Genomic DNA, 18,814 nt, shown 5'->3' on the forward strand with positions numbered 1-18,814 from the left:
AACCATTACGCATGGTTTAAATTAGGTGTCTAATGCGGTTTGAGAATGAACCTGATTTGGGATGGTTGAAGTTTCGTGCCTCTAGAGTAAGGCTCTGTTGAGAAATGGTGAGATTTGAAAAGTCCCAATGAAATTGAAGCTGGGCAAGTAAATTTAGCTAGAAGACCGCTATAAGAGTGGGGGTGTAACCATGTTAGCTTGTTATGGTGCAGACCAAAGGCACTAGTCATCCTACAAGTGCGATGCAATAAGTGTTTGTGCAGATGGTAATAATCCAATCACTTGTGCCATGCACCGTGGGTGATGACAAGGGCCAATTAATGGTTCCGCGACCTTAAGTGCAATGGTAGGATCCTTGACCCACGGTAGGGTTTAATAACCAAAGTAAGGCCTAGCATGGGGATGATTGTGAAAGCTGAACTGGGTGACGTATTGAAGGGGGTTGCTCGGTGAAGAGTTCCATGTTATGGGTATGAGACCCCTACTAGCATGTGATATCGGCTAGTAAGTATCTTTGTGTGCTTAATGCGAAGAACTCCTGGTTGGGAGAAGGTTGTGGCCCGAGCATGGTTAAGCTCAAGGTGAGATTGTAATGGTGCGTGTGTCGCCAAGCTCGAGGTGGACTCGAGTAATGCACGTATAGTTGAAATGTGTAAGTACCTGGCATGGTGTTGGGTAGGTCGATTATGCATCATTGTATCGATAAATGAGGGTCGGCTGGTCAAGGTAGAAGACCATGTATAAAATGGTCGAAGTTGGCAAGGTGGGCCAAATGGGTGCTTCCCATGTAGTGCTAGCACGATAAGTTGATCGATAATGAGAGGTTTCCATGAGGATCAACTTAAGCTATGCATTCGTGTGATTAATGGCAGTATGCCATGATGAATGGGTGTCAGAGTGTCTTGTGGGCACTTGAAGTGACATTGCGGTGGATGATCAGTGCTAAGACGTTGCTGGTTGGACCAACGTAAAATCGTGGTCATGGGAAACGTTGCCGTGTGTGATTGGCGTAAAATTGTGGTAGATTGATCAACAATGCAATGTTAGTGATTAGTGTAAAATCGCGGTAGACTGATCAACGATGCAATGTTAGTGAGAGTTTGTTCGATCGATAGGAAAATGGGAAGTGGACTGCAAAGCGATGCTTTGAAGCAGAGAAAATCCATCCGGTGATGGACATCGTTGCAGTAAGCATGACTAGCGACCAGTAGTGTGATTTGGTAGGAGGCCAAAGCGATATTCGGTTGGTAAATGTCCTCGAGAGTTGGGGGGACCAAAAGCCTAAACAAAGCCTTGAGGTAAGTGTAACCCGAGATAAATGTAAGGAATGGATATGCTATGGGATTCTCGAGCAGGAGAATTTGACAAGTAGCCCGAGAATGTGATTGTCTTGGGTAGGAGAATATGGTAAAGTGAATTTCGATGACGAAATTCTTTTAAGGGGGGTGGAATGTAACACCCGATGTAACCGGTGTTAAGAGAATGAGAAAGGAAGTAAGAAAACTTCCAAAAATGCCCTTGAGAAGGTGTTAGATCCTTGAGAATATTAGTGCCCTATGAGAAGGGCATTTTGGTAATTTGGATAGTGAAGTCCAATAAAAGGGTATTTTGTAAATTGGAAATAATTCCTAAGTGGAATTAGGTGTGTAAGTGAATTAAATCCCAATTTTGAATTTATGTGGAGATATATGGGATTAATAAATTCACAAAGGGTATTTTGAGAATTTTGGAATTAATTCCATAGAGGAATTTAACTATGGAAAATAGGGAAAATGGAGAATATGCAATTATTTGAGAAAATAATTATATTTTTCCTAAAATGGTGAATAAATGTGGTAATGCCACATGGATCGATGAGATGAAAACTTGGAAGCCAAGGTTAGTGTCTTGTTGTGACACTTGGCATTTTGTGGTCCAAGTTAAATGGAGAGATTAAATTAAATGCAAAGGAAATTCAAATTAGTCTTTCAAGCATTTAATGAGAGGCATGATTATATGGATTAAAGAAAATCCAAAAGAAAATGGTAAATGGTCACTATTAATGTTTGGAAAATATGGAGATTTTATTAAATGAGAAAGAAAGCAATTATGTCTTTCAAGGCTTGTCTTGAAATTAGTCCAAATTAAATAAATAGAAAAGAAATCTATTTATGGGACTTGATCCAATGGTGGTGGATGGCTCTTGAAAATCCAAAGGCTTGGATTTAAAAAGAAAGGAGCACATGGATTGTGCTTTCTTGTGTTTTCTCCAAGAGAGAAGACTTGTTTATTGAAATGGATGGTTGAGATTTAATTCTCCTTAAGCACATGGATTGTGCTTTGAATGAATGTGGAGATCCATTCTTGAAAATGCAAAAGAGTAGTATATAAGGGCAAGTGAGGAAGACTTGTTTCCCTTTGGCTATTTGAAGAAAGAAAGAAGAGAGATAGGAAGAAGTCTCTCATGGAGGAAAGAAATGGAGAAGAAAAGAAGAAGAAGTCAAGGTAAGCTTTATTCTTTCTTCTCTCCGTTTTAGTATGCTTGTATGCAAAGTAAATTTCTTTGAATGCCATCTTAGATGGGAGAAGATTGTGATGGAAGCTCTCTTGAGATGAGGATTTAAAGCTTCAAAGAAAATAATGAGGTAAAGGATGACCCCATGGGAGGGTGGCCTTGCAATGCGTTGTAAGTATGTTTCATAAATGTATATGTTGCATTTGGCATGTTCTTTTATGTTCATGAGACTTATGGCCATAGGTTAGTTTGGGAACATGATTGAAACGGTGGGTTGATGCCTCTAACCTTGGAGGGTTGTGAGGGCAAAGAAACCTAGCCACACTTGTATGCATTTGGCATCATATAATCTTGTTATGTTAATATTTATTTGGTATTGCACCCTTATTGAGCTTAATAGCTCATGAGGTTTTTACCCTCACAAATAGGTTGTGGAAGCATGGGAAAAATCAAATCAAGGTGGAATGGCATGTGGAGGCATGGAAATGAAGATTCAAGTGTGTTATATGGCTTAGGGTAGCCTATTTGGTGGCATTTGATTTATATAATGTAATGTATTTGGTTGGTAATGGCTTGTTAAAGCCTAAGACAATGTGTGTATTATATATTTTGGGAATGTTTAACCTTATTGTGAAAATGAGATTGTGGCTTATGGCATGTTGAAGCCTAAGTTTTGATGAAAGCCTTATTTTTGGTGTGTTGTGGGAAGCACCAAAGTAATTAAATCAAATGATTTTTATGGAGAAATGAGGCTTTGGGAGGTGAAATATGGAGATTTTTAATGCATTTATTTGGGATGTGAATTCTGGAAAATTTGGGGTTTAAAAGCCCAAGAAAAAAAAAAGTGAAGATGCAGCAGCAGGGACAGTAGCCCCACACGCGAGCAGGGCCGCATGTGCGCGGGAGCTCACGCGGCCGTGCGCGGGCAGGCGCGCGCAGCATGCGCGACCAGCGCCCAGCGAGGCCCACGCGGGCCCCGGGGCGCGTCTTGGGCCCCATCGGCCGAAATTTTTTTAAAAATTCATAAATTTGGGAATTTTGTGGAATTTCGAAATTGATTTTGGGTCCCGGAGGAATTTTCAAATAAAAGGGATTTTTTGGTCATTTTTTGAGAAAATGCTAAAATTTTGAAAAATTAAAAATGATGAGTTTTTCCTCCAAAATTGGTACAATCAATGTATGGATTGAGCTTGTGAATTTCAAGGAGCCTGGTGAACTTCTTATAAAGAAGAAAAATTAAAACAAGTATGAAAATGGCGGTTGGGCATCTTAAAGTGATTTCTTTATAGCCAATGCGGTGTGGTTAAAGCCCAATTCCGCTAGTGAATCCTGGGGTTGAGGGAAGGAAATGACGAGCCTAGTTCTCACCTAGGGCGTTTCATCCTGAAACATGGTCCACCCTTCACCAAAGGCCGGGCAGGTGGACAATTCGGGTAATTGTTCACGAGTAACACCCGTAAGTGGTAGCGGGGCGTTACACTACTCAAGCAAGTTTTATATGTCGGTCCCTTAGGAAATAACCACTCAAGAAGGGTGTGAATTGAGTGATTTAATTTTTTCTCGATTTTAATGAATATTCTTGATTAATGATTTTACTAAAGAATATATTTTTGAATAGTGTTTGAGATGAATGATAAAAGCAAGACACAATATATAGTAAGAATAAATAAATTGGGCACAAGACAATTTATAGTGGTTTGGTGTCTCCACACACACCTACTCCACTTTTTCAAGGTCTCAACCACCCTTGGGGTTCTACTAATCTCACCAAGGTTTCCACACTAGCTCACCTTAGAAACTAGATACACTCTTAGATTATAACAGATTATAGGAAAACCACCACTAAGGTTTTCACCCTAGCTTACCTTGAAATCTAGATACACTCCTAGATTAGAACGCATTCTAGACAACCACCAACACCAAAGTTTTCTCCCTAGTTTACCTTGAAAACTAGAAACATCTATATTTTAACAGTTATAGGAAACCAATACAATCTACAAAAAATATTTAAATATTTCCAAATATTAGTCCACATTTGGACACAAATGAATAAACAATTAAGAACAAATATACAAGGCAATGATGTATAAATAAATAAATAAGTTGTTAGTGTATGCCCTACAGCTTGAGAGTTAAGTTATACTTGATACATTATGATATGATATATTTGTTGAGTAATATATCTAGTTGTTTCAAGTTTATGTTATTTATTGGTAAGCTTTGTCTTTTGTATTTATTTATTTATTCATCAATTACTTAAATACAAGATGCTTAAAGACAAAGTCCTTAGGTTTACTCTATGTAAAAAGGAATTGAGGTGTGACTTTAATTGTAAAGTTCTTGATACACCAAAGAGTACAACCTTAAACCTATCCCTGGTCAAAAGTGTTATTGAGACGGGACATTGATGACACAAAGAGATCAATATGTGCTATGCTGTTACCTTTGAAAAATATAGTAATTGATCTCACAGACTACAGGTATGGGATACCTAAGCTAGTACATGGGTGCTTATTGGTGAGTACAAGTTCACTAAACTATGACTCGACCAAAATAATTCCTTATGGATCTTGCAAGAGTGTCTAAGGAAACCTCTAGTGGTAGTTGTGCAAATGATCATTCGACTTGAGGTCCTCATCGTGTCTTGCATGTGGATTCGTATACTTTGACACTCTTATGGAAGCATCTCAATAAGGGATGTGAATGCGACAGTGATTGTTAGTTCCAATAATGGAGAATTTATCGCAAGAATGAGAGGTGAATTGGATTAAATATAATTTTTCTTCTTTTAAAAACTCTGATTAATGAAGGAGCACTATGTTTCGAAATATAGGATGTATGTTTCAAAATATATGATATATGTTTCGAAATATACCTTTATGTTTTGCAAGTTTCGAAATATACAATATATGTTTCGAAATGTACTTTTCTATTTCAAAATCTTTTAGCTTGTAATTTGAAATAACAACTTTGACACAGGTAGTTTCCTTGAGAAAGAGTATACCAAAGGATGTTTGAGATCAATGCTTGATATCAATGGTATGTGTATAAATACTTATATTCAAAAGGACATTTGCTTTTATCTTTGAAAACGATTATTTTTAAAATTCTGAGCAATGAGTTATAAACAAAACAATAAATCAAGGCACCCAAGATATTTAGTGGTTCGACACTCATCCTAGCCCACTACCTTCAAGCTTTTCCACTCGAATTATTTTCAATCCCAACTCTATCAATCAAGATAAACAAGGGTTTTACCAAGGTTCACCCTAAAACCTTTACATATAATGAGTTTTTAAGGGTAAACTCAAACCTCTTAACAGTTGATAAAAATAATAGATTTAAATCTTATAACCCAAAACAATTTGTAACAATAACTTCTCACCAAACCTTTAGACAAGGAGAGCCTAGGAGTAAATGCACCAGTTGAATTCACTTGCTCTTCCTTTTCACATTCAATGCACAAGATTGATTGAGGAAAGATAGCTTGATGCTTCAATAAATGTTTTTGTTCTTCTCTGTCTGTCCTCTATCTTTAAACACCTGCTATTTATATTAGAACACAAAATTTTGGCCATTTCTAATTGCCAGAGACAAGTTTTCACGAAGATTGAGGACATGTTTCGAAACACAATATATGAGGTTTCGAAACATCCCAATTTTCACTAAGGCTTCGAAACATGTACCCCATGTTTCGAAATCTCTGACCTTACAGCTGGTCCTGCAGACTGGGACATCATTTAATGCAAAGAAAAAGAACCTACCAAGATTTGTAAAGATTACCTTTTTGAATTTGAAATAATTTTCACAAGAATGGTTCTAACAGCTTGAGAAGCTTTTAGATACAAAAGGAAAAATTTCCTTAAAAATGTATTTCAAATTTTTTTGACCTTCTGTCAGAAATGACAAGTTTTGAAACATGAGATGCAAGTTTCAAAACATGAATATTTAAAGAAAAAACATATACATTATAAGAAGTTTCGAAACATAGCATAGAACATGACTTACATAGGTTTTGAAACATACTTACCAAGTTTCGAAACATTAATGTGTGATCGAGGTATTGCCAAGTAAAGGTACGATGTGAGCACGAGATAGCCTTAGGATGGCGTTTAGGTTATGATATCATAATGAGAAATCCTTGTTGATGTTTTTTAATGTGATTGATGATGTCTCCTGAGCTGATCAAGGTGCTAGTGGTCATAACATGGCCCAAATAAGGTTATAAATTAAATAGATGTGTTAAAGTGTAAAGTCGATGCATTTAACGGGCTTGAACTAGTTGGAAATCTGGGATGTAAACGTAATATCAGATTTGGGTTTATTGTCCCCAATATCAACACTAAATGTGATTAGATCTTGAAGTGTTAAATATGTGGTTGAATTAGTTATGCTTAATGTGAAAAATAGGGTAACGGGTTGGATTGGGAGCCAAGGGAAGTTGAGGTCATTTAAATTATTGTGGACAAAAAATTTGTCGAGTTAGGAATTGTTAGACTCTAGGGGTTAGGAAAGAAATGAGATGTGTCTCTCTTAATGGATTGAGTGAGCCAATGAGAATTTCGAGGATGAAATTATAGTAAGGGGATGAGACTATAGCATCCCGTTATTTTGAAAAAAAAAAATAATTATTAATCTTGGTATTTGTAGTGATTTATGATTTATTAAAGTTTTGTGGATTTGAATAATTTAACGAGAAAATTAATTATTGTATGTGAGGTGATTATTGAATATTTGTGAATTTAAGGAGAAATATTAATTTATTTTGTTTTAAAGAAACAAACAAGTATTTGGTAAAATTGGGGTATAAGTGATATTGATGATATGGGGTGTGAATGTTAAATTTCAGAAATCTTGGAGTCTAGGTGTAATTTTTGGAAACTATTATGGGTCGCTTTAAAATAAATTGTGTGCATAATGTAGGTAACAAGGCTTGTGGAGCAGTTGGCACGCTCGCCAGGAAGGTTAGCTGGGGACGGAGGATCAAGGCCTGGTGTACCCACGTAAGAGGAAGAAAGGCTGGAATTTTCTAGCTAAGCCTTGCCCAAAACGGCATCGTTTTGGACCAAGGCGGTACAGCCGCTGGCTACCATGCGGCCAGCTCTCAAGCCATTCATTGTTTTGCAATTTAAAAGACTTGAGTGTGAGCTGAATTCAGGCAAGGCAGCAAAGGAAATTGGGGTAGAAGAAGAAGGCGAACAACAATGAAGAAGATGAGAAAATTAAGGAAATTGGGAGAAAAAATTATGCAATTAAAGCTAAAAGGAGCCAGGTAAATTAGATTTCATTGTTAGATTGTGATGAAGGGATATTTCACTAAGGACAAAATTACTATACTATCCTCGGAGTATACCAACCCGGTGCTGTCACGTGGCACTCTCAGGAAGCACCATGTGTCATTTAAATCTTCAGTCCATATTTGATTTTAAACGAGACTGACTCGGTCAACTGAGATTATCTCCATTATTCAGAGGTTATCTTATCTCTTCAGGGTATGCTCTATGCCATCTTTAAATAGCGGTCAAGTTCTACAGATATGGATGATCTGACTACGGTGTGATTTTCTATTTCGGATATTCTTTTTCTACTGACTTGAGTGTCGGAGTTCTCCCGGGGGATTAAAAGTCTCAGCTTTGCAGGTACTTGCTTCGAGGCAGACCTCGGTGATCGGTCTAGTATTATCAGATTGCAAACTTATTATTTTTGATAAAAATATTATTTTGCAGCATGTGACCAAAACAATTGGAATATTCTACTAAAGGCAAGTTCCTACCCATTATATCACATGTTAATCACTTATTGGATTTAATCTGTTATTTAATACTAAAAACAGAGAACATAATTAAAAGTAGATTATAAAAATACTGAATTCCGCGGTCATTTGAAGTTTCTGTCTAAACAGATTAGTGGTAGGCAATATTAAAATTGAATCAACGAGAGAAAGTCTACGTGTTCAGACTAGATGCTCATTCTCCCTCTTCAATAATTGTATGGATGGTATCAATGTGATAAAAGACCACAATTTTCTATTTAAATAGAAAATTAAATTTTGAAAGAGAGAGAGACCTAACTTAGGGTTTCTTTAATCAACTTTCCTATTAAATAGCCCAATAGCTTACGAGATCTTTACACCTTTTTTTGTATATCACATAATTAAATATTAAAATAGATCTAAATCTAGAAACTTTATTTGATCACTTAGTGGAGTTTTACTGATTTTATTAATTCATTTTATACAATTCAAAATTTAAATTAGTGGTAATCCATTTATAAAAAAAAAAAAAATCTAACAGTTATATCCACCATATATGTCTTTTTGACTCAGTCGATTCATTACTTGAAAATTTTAATTTTTGGATGCTAAATCACGCAAATGGAATTGTTAGCACCAATAATTATTTTGTTATCTATGCAAATCTAAATTGTACTTTTAGGTTTCAAAAGGTGAAATTCCTCATCTTAAGGGTCTCTGTAACTCAGCTCCTAAGATTTTTGTAGGAAGAGTTAATCACGAAATCTAGCGATAAAATTTGAACACAGGACCCCAATTGGTTATATAACGGCTCCAATCCAAGAACACCTTAGGTTCTAACTTTTACTCGCCCTCAACCGTTGAGTTATGCCCATAGAGACTAATCTAAATTGTACCCTTGGAACGAACAAACATCATAGTAGTATTATTCCATTGAAGCTGAATGAAACAACAAGATGGGTCAATCTAAACAAGATCTAATTAAGCTGACAGAGATGTATATATGTATATATATATATATATGTTGTTGCATAAATACAACAATAAATTTGTAAAATGAAAACGCCGTCTTCAAGCCATGTAAATCTACAAAAATAAAAAAAAAATAGTTAGAGGGGGCGAGGAAGTCTCTGCGCAAACACTCTAATACTTAAATTAGACACTGAGTATGATGAAATAAATTATATTGAAATTAATATCAAAGACATCATATCCTTTTAAGAATGAATGCTTTCTTATTTATAAAAAAAATATAGAGTGATTTAAAGTATAACAGAATTAGGGCTCTTATAAATAACGTTTATCTTGATTGATCTTAATTTGATTGGAATTGAGATAGTTGTAAATAATATCTATCTTGATATTTTAAAACCTATTACAATTAAGATATAGATAACTTGTATCTTTTATAGATGATATTTATCTTATCTTTTTTAAGGATATAATTTCTTAGAGATGATACTTATCAAAATATTTCATAATCATTTTAGAATTTAGAATTCGCTATGAATAATTATCTATTATTTTCTTGGAACATTCAAAAGGATTTTTAAATGTCAGACTTATCATATTTGCATGCTTTGTGTGGGACCCCTTACATATTGAAAATTTATGTTCTTTACCCCAAAAATATATTCTGACCTTTTGGGCTTTTTTGGTCTTTTAATCAACTTTTACCTATGACACAATAATATATATATCTAATTTAAGATTTTTCTCAAAATATGATTGATAATCATATATATATATATATATATATGGATGTAAGTTAATTATTAGTAGTTAAATTCAAGTATTCTCATTAAGTAAGATTACACTGTATGTCTATAGACAGATCCCACGCACACTTGGCAAGTCGCATAAAGAAGATTATGTGATACAAATTTCATTCTTTTTAAGGAAATTCCATATGTGAAATAATTATTTGAGAGATGCGACTAAGTTATATATAGGGTTTCCATTTTTAAACCAAAAGTACATATAATAAATTTTTATTTAAAATAATATACATAAAAATCAAATAAATAATTTGTAATTAGAAAAATATCAGAAAAATCATGTAATTTAGTAATGTTTATATAAGAATATTAAATTTAATATTTTCAGTAAAGATTAAATTAAGGAGAGGCATGTGAAGGGCCACGGAGTTGGCATCTCAAGTTGAACAGTGTACAAAGAAAAGAAGCCGCTTTTATTCTGTCCGTCCAGCCCATATATGCTACAACTTGCCCCATTTTGGGGGCATCAAACAGTTCTGCGACCCTCTTGCCAATCACACTCCCCTTCGTATTGGGGCATCAAACAGTAATACTCTCTCTCTCTCTCTCTCTCTCTCTCTCTCTGAAAATTAACGATACATTCCCTGACAGCACTTTCTCATAAGGATTTGTTTGGAACTTTAGGAAAGAACAAAAAAGGGAAGGAAAAAGTTGAACAATATTCCTTCTTCCTTGTTGGGTTTTGTTTTTTATATTTTTTCTAAATAAAAAGAGTAAGCACAATATTAAGGGATTGGTCTATAGTATAGTATGATGAGTTAGCCTAACAGTGTAGAATGAACCGACCAACTATTCAAAAATTGTTTAGGTTAATTATCTCAAAACCTAAACATTAAAAATGGATTGGTTTCTTAATTAGGGGTCATTTGACTGAGCTCTCTTCTCTTTTATTTTCAACGTTTAGCTTTAATTTTCATTCTTTCGGATTGTGTTTCCGTTTTCTTTTAAAAAAAAAAAAAAATTAACTCGTTGTTTGATAATTATGATTTATTTAAAATTTTGATTTGTCTTTCTGTATTTTTTGCATTTACCTCCCCCATCCATCTCCTGGAAGGTCGATCTCTGGCAGTGAAGAGGGTGGAAGAAAATAAAATAAAATAATAATTACGAAAATGTATTTTATCTTAATTTAAAAAAAATTAAAAATAAAGATATAAAATAAAGGGCAATTGGTACCTGCAGGTGGGTCCTCAATTTGATGCCTATTCTCTTTTTCCTTCCCATTATTATTATAAAATTCCAAACACAGCCTACAGGCAGACTCATCCTAAGCTCACCTTGTTGGAATAACCAGTGTTGTAAAAGTTGAACCCATCGGTCGGTTGGATTTAGATAATCAAATGTTGTTCTTCAGAAGCGGTCCAATCAAGTAAAAATATATATATAAACAAATCAACTAATTCAGTTTTTTGTTTGAACCAAAGATCCAAATGTAAATGGGTTAGAGGTGTTCAAATCTATCTCTGAACCGGAAAATTGGGTCGGACTATACTAATTAAACAGTTGGTTCGGTCTAGGAGCCTAATTCAGTCTTTGGTCCAAGACTTAAAAAGAGGATTCGGTTCTTGGTCTGGTCCGATTCTAATCTAGGGCCAAAAACCAAATCCTTAATATAATATATTATATATTATTATTATTATTATTATTAGACCCAAATTTCAGAGAATGTCAGGAACAAACCCTACCTTTACTTGGTACGTACTTGCCTCTCGACTCTTAATCTCAAATCTCAATCTCTCATCTTTTTCCTCAAATCTCATCGTCCACTTGCATTGGGCATGCATCTTCAATTCAAAACTGTCATCGTCGCTTGCTGTTGCTAGAGGTGTTGCCTGGTTGAGTTCTAGGTTTCCAATTAATTCATCGTTGACCCGTCGCTTTATCGAGTTGCCTCACTTGCTTAGCTTCCCCTCGCCATCTCCCCTTATCTAAGGGAGTCGTTTGGTGGTCGGAAGCCATCACCCTCTTTCCTTACCAAGTTGTGGCCAACCATCACCGCCACACACCCGGCACTGAACTTAAGTTTTCTACCCCAACCTTGCGTGGCTATTGGCAGCTAGTTTTATGTCACGGATAGGCCCTATGTGAGTTCTGAGTGCGAGTTTTATCAATTAAGACCGATAAATTTAATATATATTTATTAAATTTTAAAAATATAATTATCTACTCACTAAATTTTGAATTGTTATTATTTGTTTATTAAACTTTATTTAATGTCAACCATCCATAAAAATGCCCACATGACTAAATAATTTAACATGCACTCATTAAATTTTAAAAATGTAACCATTTATTAACTAAATTTTAAAATAAATTTAATATACACTTATTGAAATTTAAAAATATAACTACTTACGCATTAAATTTTAAAAGCAAACTACATGAGAAAACCAAAACCAACAAGAAACAAATAAAAAGGCTTGCTCAGATGATTCGATTCTAGAAACACACCGAAAACATAAACTCAACCAAAAAATCATTATTAAGAACAATGAAATTCACATTCAATAATGAGACCAAGAACTAAAAATTAATTACAAAAGCTATCTTCTATACCAAAAACCAAGAGCTAAAAACTTATTACAAAAACTGTCTTCAATAATGAGACCAAGAGCTAAAAATTGATCACAAAATCATCTTTTATTGCAAAAAATCAAGAGCTAAAAACTTTTTACAAAAATTGTCTTCGATGCTGAAAACAAACAATCTTTGAGTGCATTTTGTGGATTTCATTGTTCTTAATGAAGAAAAAAAAAATCTATAGTTTTTTCGTTTATTGATTAGTTAAAGAATGATGATTGATTAGTTTGAGTTTTAACTGTTGGTTTACTTCAAGAATTAATGCATCTGAGCAACCTGTTTTTATCTGTTGTCTTGATTGAGTTTTTGCATATGCATTGCTTCTAAAATTGAGGGTCCTAAACATGCCTTTTTATGATAATTTTTTGATTGAGTTTATGCTAGTTTGCTTCTAGATTGAACCATCTAAGCAGGTTTTTTTTATCTATTTCTTAGTTTTGGTTTTCCCATGTGATTTGTTTCCAAAATTTAGTAAATAGTTACATTTTTAAAATTCAGCGAGTGTATGTTAATTTATCCTAAAATTCAATAAGTAATTAGTTACATTTTTTAAATTCAGTGAATACATATTAAATTTTTTAGTCATGTGGATATTTTTCGTTAGCCACTTCAGATTCCATTAGATTCGTGAGTATTTTCTGTTTGCAAGATCAAATAGTGATATAATGGATGATGGATGATTGACGTTGAGTAAAGTTTAGTGAAAAAATTGTAACAATTCAAAATTCATTAAGTAAATAGTTACATTTTTAAAATTCATTAAATATATATTAAATTTACCCCAATTAAGTTGGACCAAATTGGTCTATTTTGGTTCAATCCCTCCTTTAATTAACTTGATCTTCGATATGTTATTTTCTTATTTTTTGGTCCTAGTTTAGTCCAGTCTTGACCCATTGAACACCTCTAAAACTGCATAATTCGTTTCAGATCAATTTGAAGCTAATGAAAAATAGAAACAAGAGGGCGGGGGGGTCGAGTGTTGAATAAAACTCTTCTCTCCTTCAATTTGTCAACTTCACAGTAGTGAGACGGAGGGTTTAAATAATTGAAGCTTCCTCTCTTTTAACCCATATTTTTTCAGATTTGCTCTACTCTTATTTGCTTTCTTGATCATGTGTTACAAATAGGTTCATTGTTTGGTATAAGCTTTTTAGTTAGTTTCTGCTGCTGATAGTCACAAAAAAAATCCCCAAATATGTTGTATAACTTTTAAATGCTTCTTTTTAAATTAGAAGCTCAAAAGCTCAATCCCACTGTTTGAGAGGCTTTTAGCTTGTAAGATTTTTAAATAGGGTTAATTGCCTAATTTATTCTAAACTTTTTTTTAATTTTTAATTTAATCTCATTTTGAGAATTATTTCAGCTTATGTCTAATATTTTAATATTAGTTATAATTGTATCTTAATTTGCTCGGACATATATCCCTACTGATATGATGAAATAAACTGGCATGCTAATGTGTCAAATTGTTGACTCATCAATGAAATAACGTTGTTTTAAACCACTCAATCGAAATTTAGGGTTTCTCTTCAATACATTGGAAGTGACGGAAGAAGTTATTGTGTATTCGTTTTTGATGTATTTAATGTTCAATTTTGAAAAAGTTTTAAAACTCGGTATCCCTTGCATTAATCCACCATGTGTTAGCTTTTTGGGCTCGTCCCCCCTTCACTCCCCTAATCTTCCACCGCTTTAATCCTCTTTGTCTTGTTGCCTTTCTTCGCTTCCATTGCCATGCAAAAAACTTCTTCTGTCGCTTTGCTTTTGTTGCCATGTAGCAACAGTTTCTTTTACCGCTTCACTTGTGTTGCTGTGTAGCTAGAAGTAGTAGCATCTTTTGTCACTTCTAATATCTTGAGAAAAGATCCTAAATTTTGACTGATTAATTTAAAATGACGTTGTTTCATTAATGAGTCAGCAATTTGACACATCAGTGTGCTAACTTGTCTTGTCATCAGTGGGCACATGTTAGAGCAAATTAAAATAAAATGGAAAACAAGTCTAAAATATTAGACATAAATGAAAATAATTCCTAAAAAAAATTAAACTAAAAATTGACAAAAAATTCAGCATAAATGAGGCTATTTACCTGAGTAATAATTTAACATTTGGCAAGTGGCGCGCCTCTATATAAGCCGATAATAGGACCAAGCCACGAATCAAAATTCTCATACCGATGGCTTGCACTGCAGCCGACTCATCATGCATGGAGACTGAAGTTGGCTGCCGGAAACTGCAAAGCCTTGCCAAGCGGCTTCGCTGCTACAGACCAACAACCAGCTGCAGCTTCAACATGAGCCGACAGATTGAAAATCATGAGAATATTCTTAATACGTCTGATCATTCCGATCGTGCTGTAAACTCATCATCGACCATCACCAATAAGCCTGCCGCCTCTATAGAGAGAAGAGCCGCCGTTTTGATCTGCCTCTTTCAAGGCACCGCCGGCGAGCTTCGCGTCATTCTTACCAAAAGATCCATGAACCTCTACTCTCATCCTGGTAAAATATTGATCTTATTCTTTAATTTTAATTTGAAATTTGAAGTGCTAAACCATCGGAGGATTCTGCTCTGGTGAGAACAGTCGCTGCCGAACGATGTGTTCCGGCCTGCGAATAAGGAGGAGGAGAAGAGTCGCGGGCAGGAAATTTCTTCTTCTTTTGATCTTTTAGTTTTTGGATTTTATTTTCAGTTAATTTTAATTTTATATAATTAATTTAAAATATTAAAAAAAATAAAATTGTTGCTTTGAATGAAAATTGATGGTGTTAGGCTATCTCCAACGCCAATCCCTATTTTATTATTTATTATATTATAAATAATTCATTCACTATTTTTATTTTACCTAAAAAATCGTGTTTACTCTAATCACATTTTACTCCAATCAGATTTTCTATTCTCTTCTATATTTAATTTTATTTAATTTATTTATCAATAAATTTTAATTTTTTTTATTTACATTTAAATTAAATAAAAAAATACTATTTATACTCCTTGGCCTACACATTGTAGTTAAAATGACAAAAATACCCCTCATCCAAGATGTAACCCTTAATGTACAAGTAGCATGGTCCTAAATAAAAACTCAAATACACACATATACAAAATAATATCTTGGCTAAAAATACACAAAATAACCAAATACACACATACACAAAATCAATAATCAAATACAAAAAATAATTGGATACACATACAAAATCAACAATTAAATACACAAAATAATTAAATACAAGCATACACAAAATTAATAATCAAATACAAAAATTAATCAGATACACATACACAAAATCAATAATCAAGTATACACGGGAGACTGCTTGGTGTTCGTGCCTATCATGTGTCATGAGAAAAAATATCGAAAAATAAATTAATAAATAGATCAACCCAACTTAATTGGGATGACCTAGCGACAGAAAGTTGAAAGAGATTTATGGGAAGTGGCTGACATGGCTCATAGGCCAGGAAATGAAACCGTAAAGGGTCTCTGCCAAAGCCACTTCCGTAGCCTAGGGCGCTCGCAAATGGTAGACCACAAGGCCCAATCAGGTAGCTGCGAGGGCGCCCGCTGCCCTACGCACCCCGTGGCCTTGCATGCCTCTCAAGCTTGAGCTCCCTGCAGCCTACGGCCATAAATGGCCTACTACACTAAGGGCTCGTTGTCTTTCCGTCCCTCAAGACGTGTAAGAATATCCGACAACACCGCCAAAGCATTTTCCCAAATACAGGGGGATCCCACACAACACGTAAATCAGTTAATTCTGACAGTTAAAAATCTTTTCAAGAAAAGGATAGACGATCATCCATAAGAAATTCTATCCCTGAAAGGGTAATATAAATGTCATCTATAAGAGATAGAAATTATCCACAACAATCATAATTCGAGTCAGATTGGGAATAATCAAGATAGGCGTTATCTACAAGAATCATAATCCTTAACTACTTCGGATTACTTCATATCCCTCTATAAATAGGTAGCCACTCATTTCAAAAAAATATACGTACATCTCTGATACTAGGGTAAATACTACTCTTGGGCTTTTATTACTCTCAGTTTCTAACTCAAGTAACAGAGTATTTGCGTAGAAACCCTTTCGCGCCCTCTGACTGTTTTCTTCCTTGCAGACTCATGAGGCTTGACAATAATGTTTTCTAGTCAAATAAATTCATTGTTGTATCTTGATAACAACAACACGCATACACAAAATTAATAATTAAATACACAAATCAATAACCAAATACACAATATCATTCATCTAATACAAAAATAAATAAAAAAATTTCCCAAAATCACAAACCCAGTGCTCGATCTGCTCCTCGCCAAAGAAGACATTGCCGGCGCCGATTCTGCTCATCATTGCTGCCTCCATTGGTCGTCGTTGCCGGTGGATCTGGTGGTCGTCGCCCCAATTTCATCTTCTGTCACACTTGCCAACTTGTCTTCTCCGGCCGTTTTCTCTGGATTTGCTAGTCACCACATCTTCAACTTTTCTTCTCCAATCAATTTCGTCTTCGCTGCTTTTGGTCGAGCCTTTTCCGATATTAATGGCCGTTGTGGGGAAGAGATGATGAGGATGGTTTGGCATATTTCAATCGCTACATTTGACGATGGTTGAGTTTCGACAAATTTTGGCGATGACAAGCAGCGTTGGAGGCAAAAATTTACATTTGGCTTGTATATTTGGCTTGGTGAGTAGAATAGCTATCTCGTTGGAGATAGCCTTCAAAGGTTTAGGGTTTGTTAAATAACACTCATGGAGACGGTGTGTGTAAAATATTAAAATCACAAGACTTATAAAACCAATTTTGGTAAGTTGTATTTTAATTCTTCAACATTTCAACTGGTTATTAGTACTTAAGTCCGGGCAAATATTATTTTTTTCCATTAAATGAGACTTGAACTTAATATTCTATACTCATTGGCGCTATTTAGGTATCACTGAGCTACAAACTCTAATGGTAAATGTTAATGTAATGTGTTTGGGACGCAGGAGAGGTAGCGCTGCCTGGTGGAAAGAGGGAGGAAGGAGACGCAGATGACGCTGCAACTGCGCTGCGAGAAGCCGTGGAAGAGATTGGCCTCAATCCAGCCCTCGTAGAAGTTGTGGCAAATCTAGAGCCTTTCATCTCCCAGGTTTTTCTCTTTAATTTCAATCTTATAAATGTCATGGTTTTGAAAAGAATCAAGAGAAGTATGAGGAGAGTTAGTAATATATATAGGCATCAATAATTACAATTTTTTTTATCTAAAGTAGGTAGCTAGGGTCAAATATACGTACCAAGTCTACAAGTTTAGTTATTTTTGGGACTCACAGGACCTCTACATCTAAACAACTACTAACTACTAGGTACAAGAAGTCCCTCAACCCAAATGTTGTGCCACGAGAGGCGGTGACCACAAGGGCGTAACACCTTCCACACTCTATAATTTTAATTAGCTATTTATATATATCTATGTACATATTCTCCGCACATTTATTATATTTTATGTCATGTTTTAATATTTATAGAAGAGCACAAAAGGGAAAAGAAGAAACAAATTTTCAAATATATTTACCAAAGTGGTATTTGGCAGCACCAACTTGTGGTTGCTCCGGTGGTAGGACTACTATCCCAAATCGAAGATTACAAGCCTGTACTTAACGCAGATGAAGTTGATGCCATTTTCGATGCCCCTCTAGAGATGTTTCTCGAGGTAATAATATACAGATATTTGAGCATCTCATCATATGAAAGAACATATACATATATATATATATATGTATTCCTGCAACTTCAGATTAAATTGAGTGTTTGATTGAATTGAAGTTTTGGCTTAAAATTGGCTTTTAGGAAGAAAGGCATAGATGGGAGGAAAGGGAATGGAAAAGCTGGAAATACAGTCGGCATCTCTTCGATTATGAATCGGAGCAAGGGGATTTTGTCATTGGCGGCTTGACGGCGAGCATTCTCATTCGAGCTGCTTCCATCATCTACCAGAGATCGCCATCTTTCACCCAACACCTTCCAGATTTTCAAGAGCTGCAAAAGATCGTCCAGAATGCTGTGGCCTTGTGATCGTTCCCAGTTTTCATCATTGGAATCATCTGTTATGGATATGCTAAACCTAATGCTAGGTTCTAAATCTGGAGATTGTTGTTTGTTAGAACCAATCACAAATTCTGTAACTTTGACATCACTTTAATTGGAAAAGTTAAGGATATCTAT

General features: G+C 34.9%; 1 protein-coding gene across 1 annotated transcript; it reads left to right on the forward strand.

Annotated features, from left to right (window-relative positions):
• Nucleotides 1–14,774: 14,774 nt before the first annotated feature.
• Nucleotides 14,775–18,814, forward strand: LOC127788955 (nudix hydrolase 15, mitochondrial-like). The gene is made up of 4 exons (XM_052317673.1): nt 14,775–15,108; nt 17,599–17,741; nt 18,183–18,302; nt 18,440–18,814. The coding sequence occupies exons 1-4, from the start codon at nt 14,784–14,786 to the stop codon at nt 18,662–18,664; spliced, it is 813 nt and encodes a 270-aa protein (XP_052173633.1). The 5' UTR covers nt 14,775–14,783; the 3' UTR covers nt 18,665–18,814.

This window comes from Diospyros lotus, chromosome 13, assembly GCF_014633365.1.
Source record: "Diospyros lotus cultivar Yz01 chromosome 13, ASM1463336v1, whole genome shotgun sequence".
Lineage (NCBI taxonomy): Eukaryota > Viridiplantae > Streptophyta > Magnoliopsida > Ericales > Ebenaceae > Diospyros > Diospyros lotus.

Bases quoted from the DNA above. Each gene is read 5' to 3' on its own strand.
- LOC127788955 (XM_052317673.1), top strand. From the start codon at position 14,784: ATGGCTTGCACTGCAGCCGACTCATCATGCATGGAGACTGAAGTTGGC. The intron at 15,109-17,598 runs GTAAAATATTGA...TTTGGGACGCAG, and splicing joins GAACCTCTACTCTCATCCTG to GAGAGGTAGCGCTGCCTGGT. The intron at 17,742-18,182 runs GTTTTTCTCTTT...GGTATTTGGCAG, and splicing joins TAGAGCCTTTCATCTCCCAG to CACCAACTTGTGGTTGCTCC.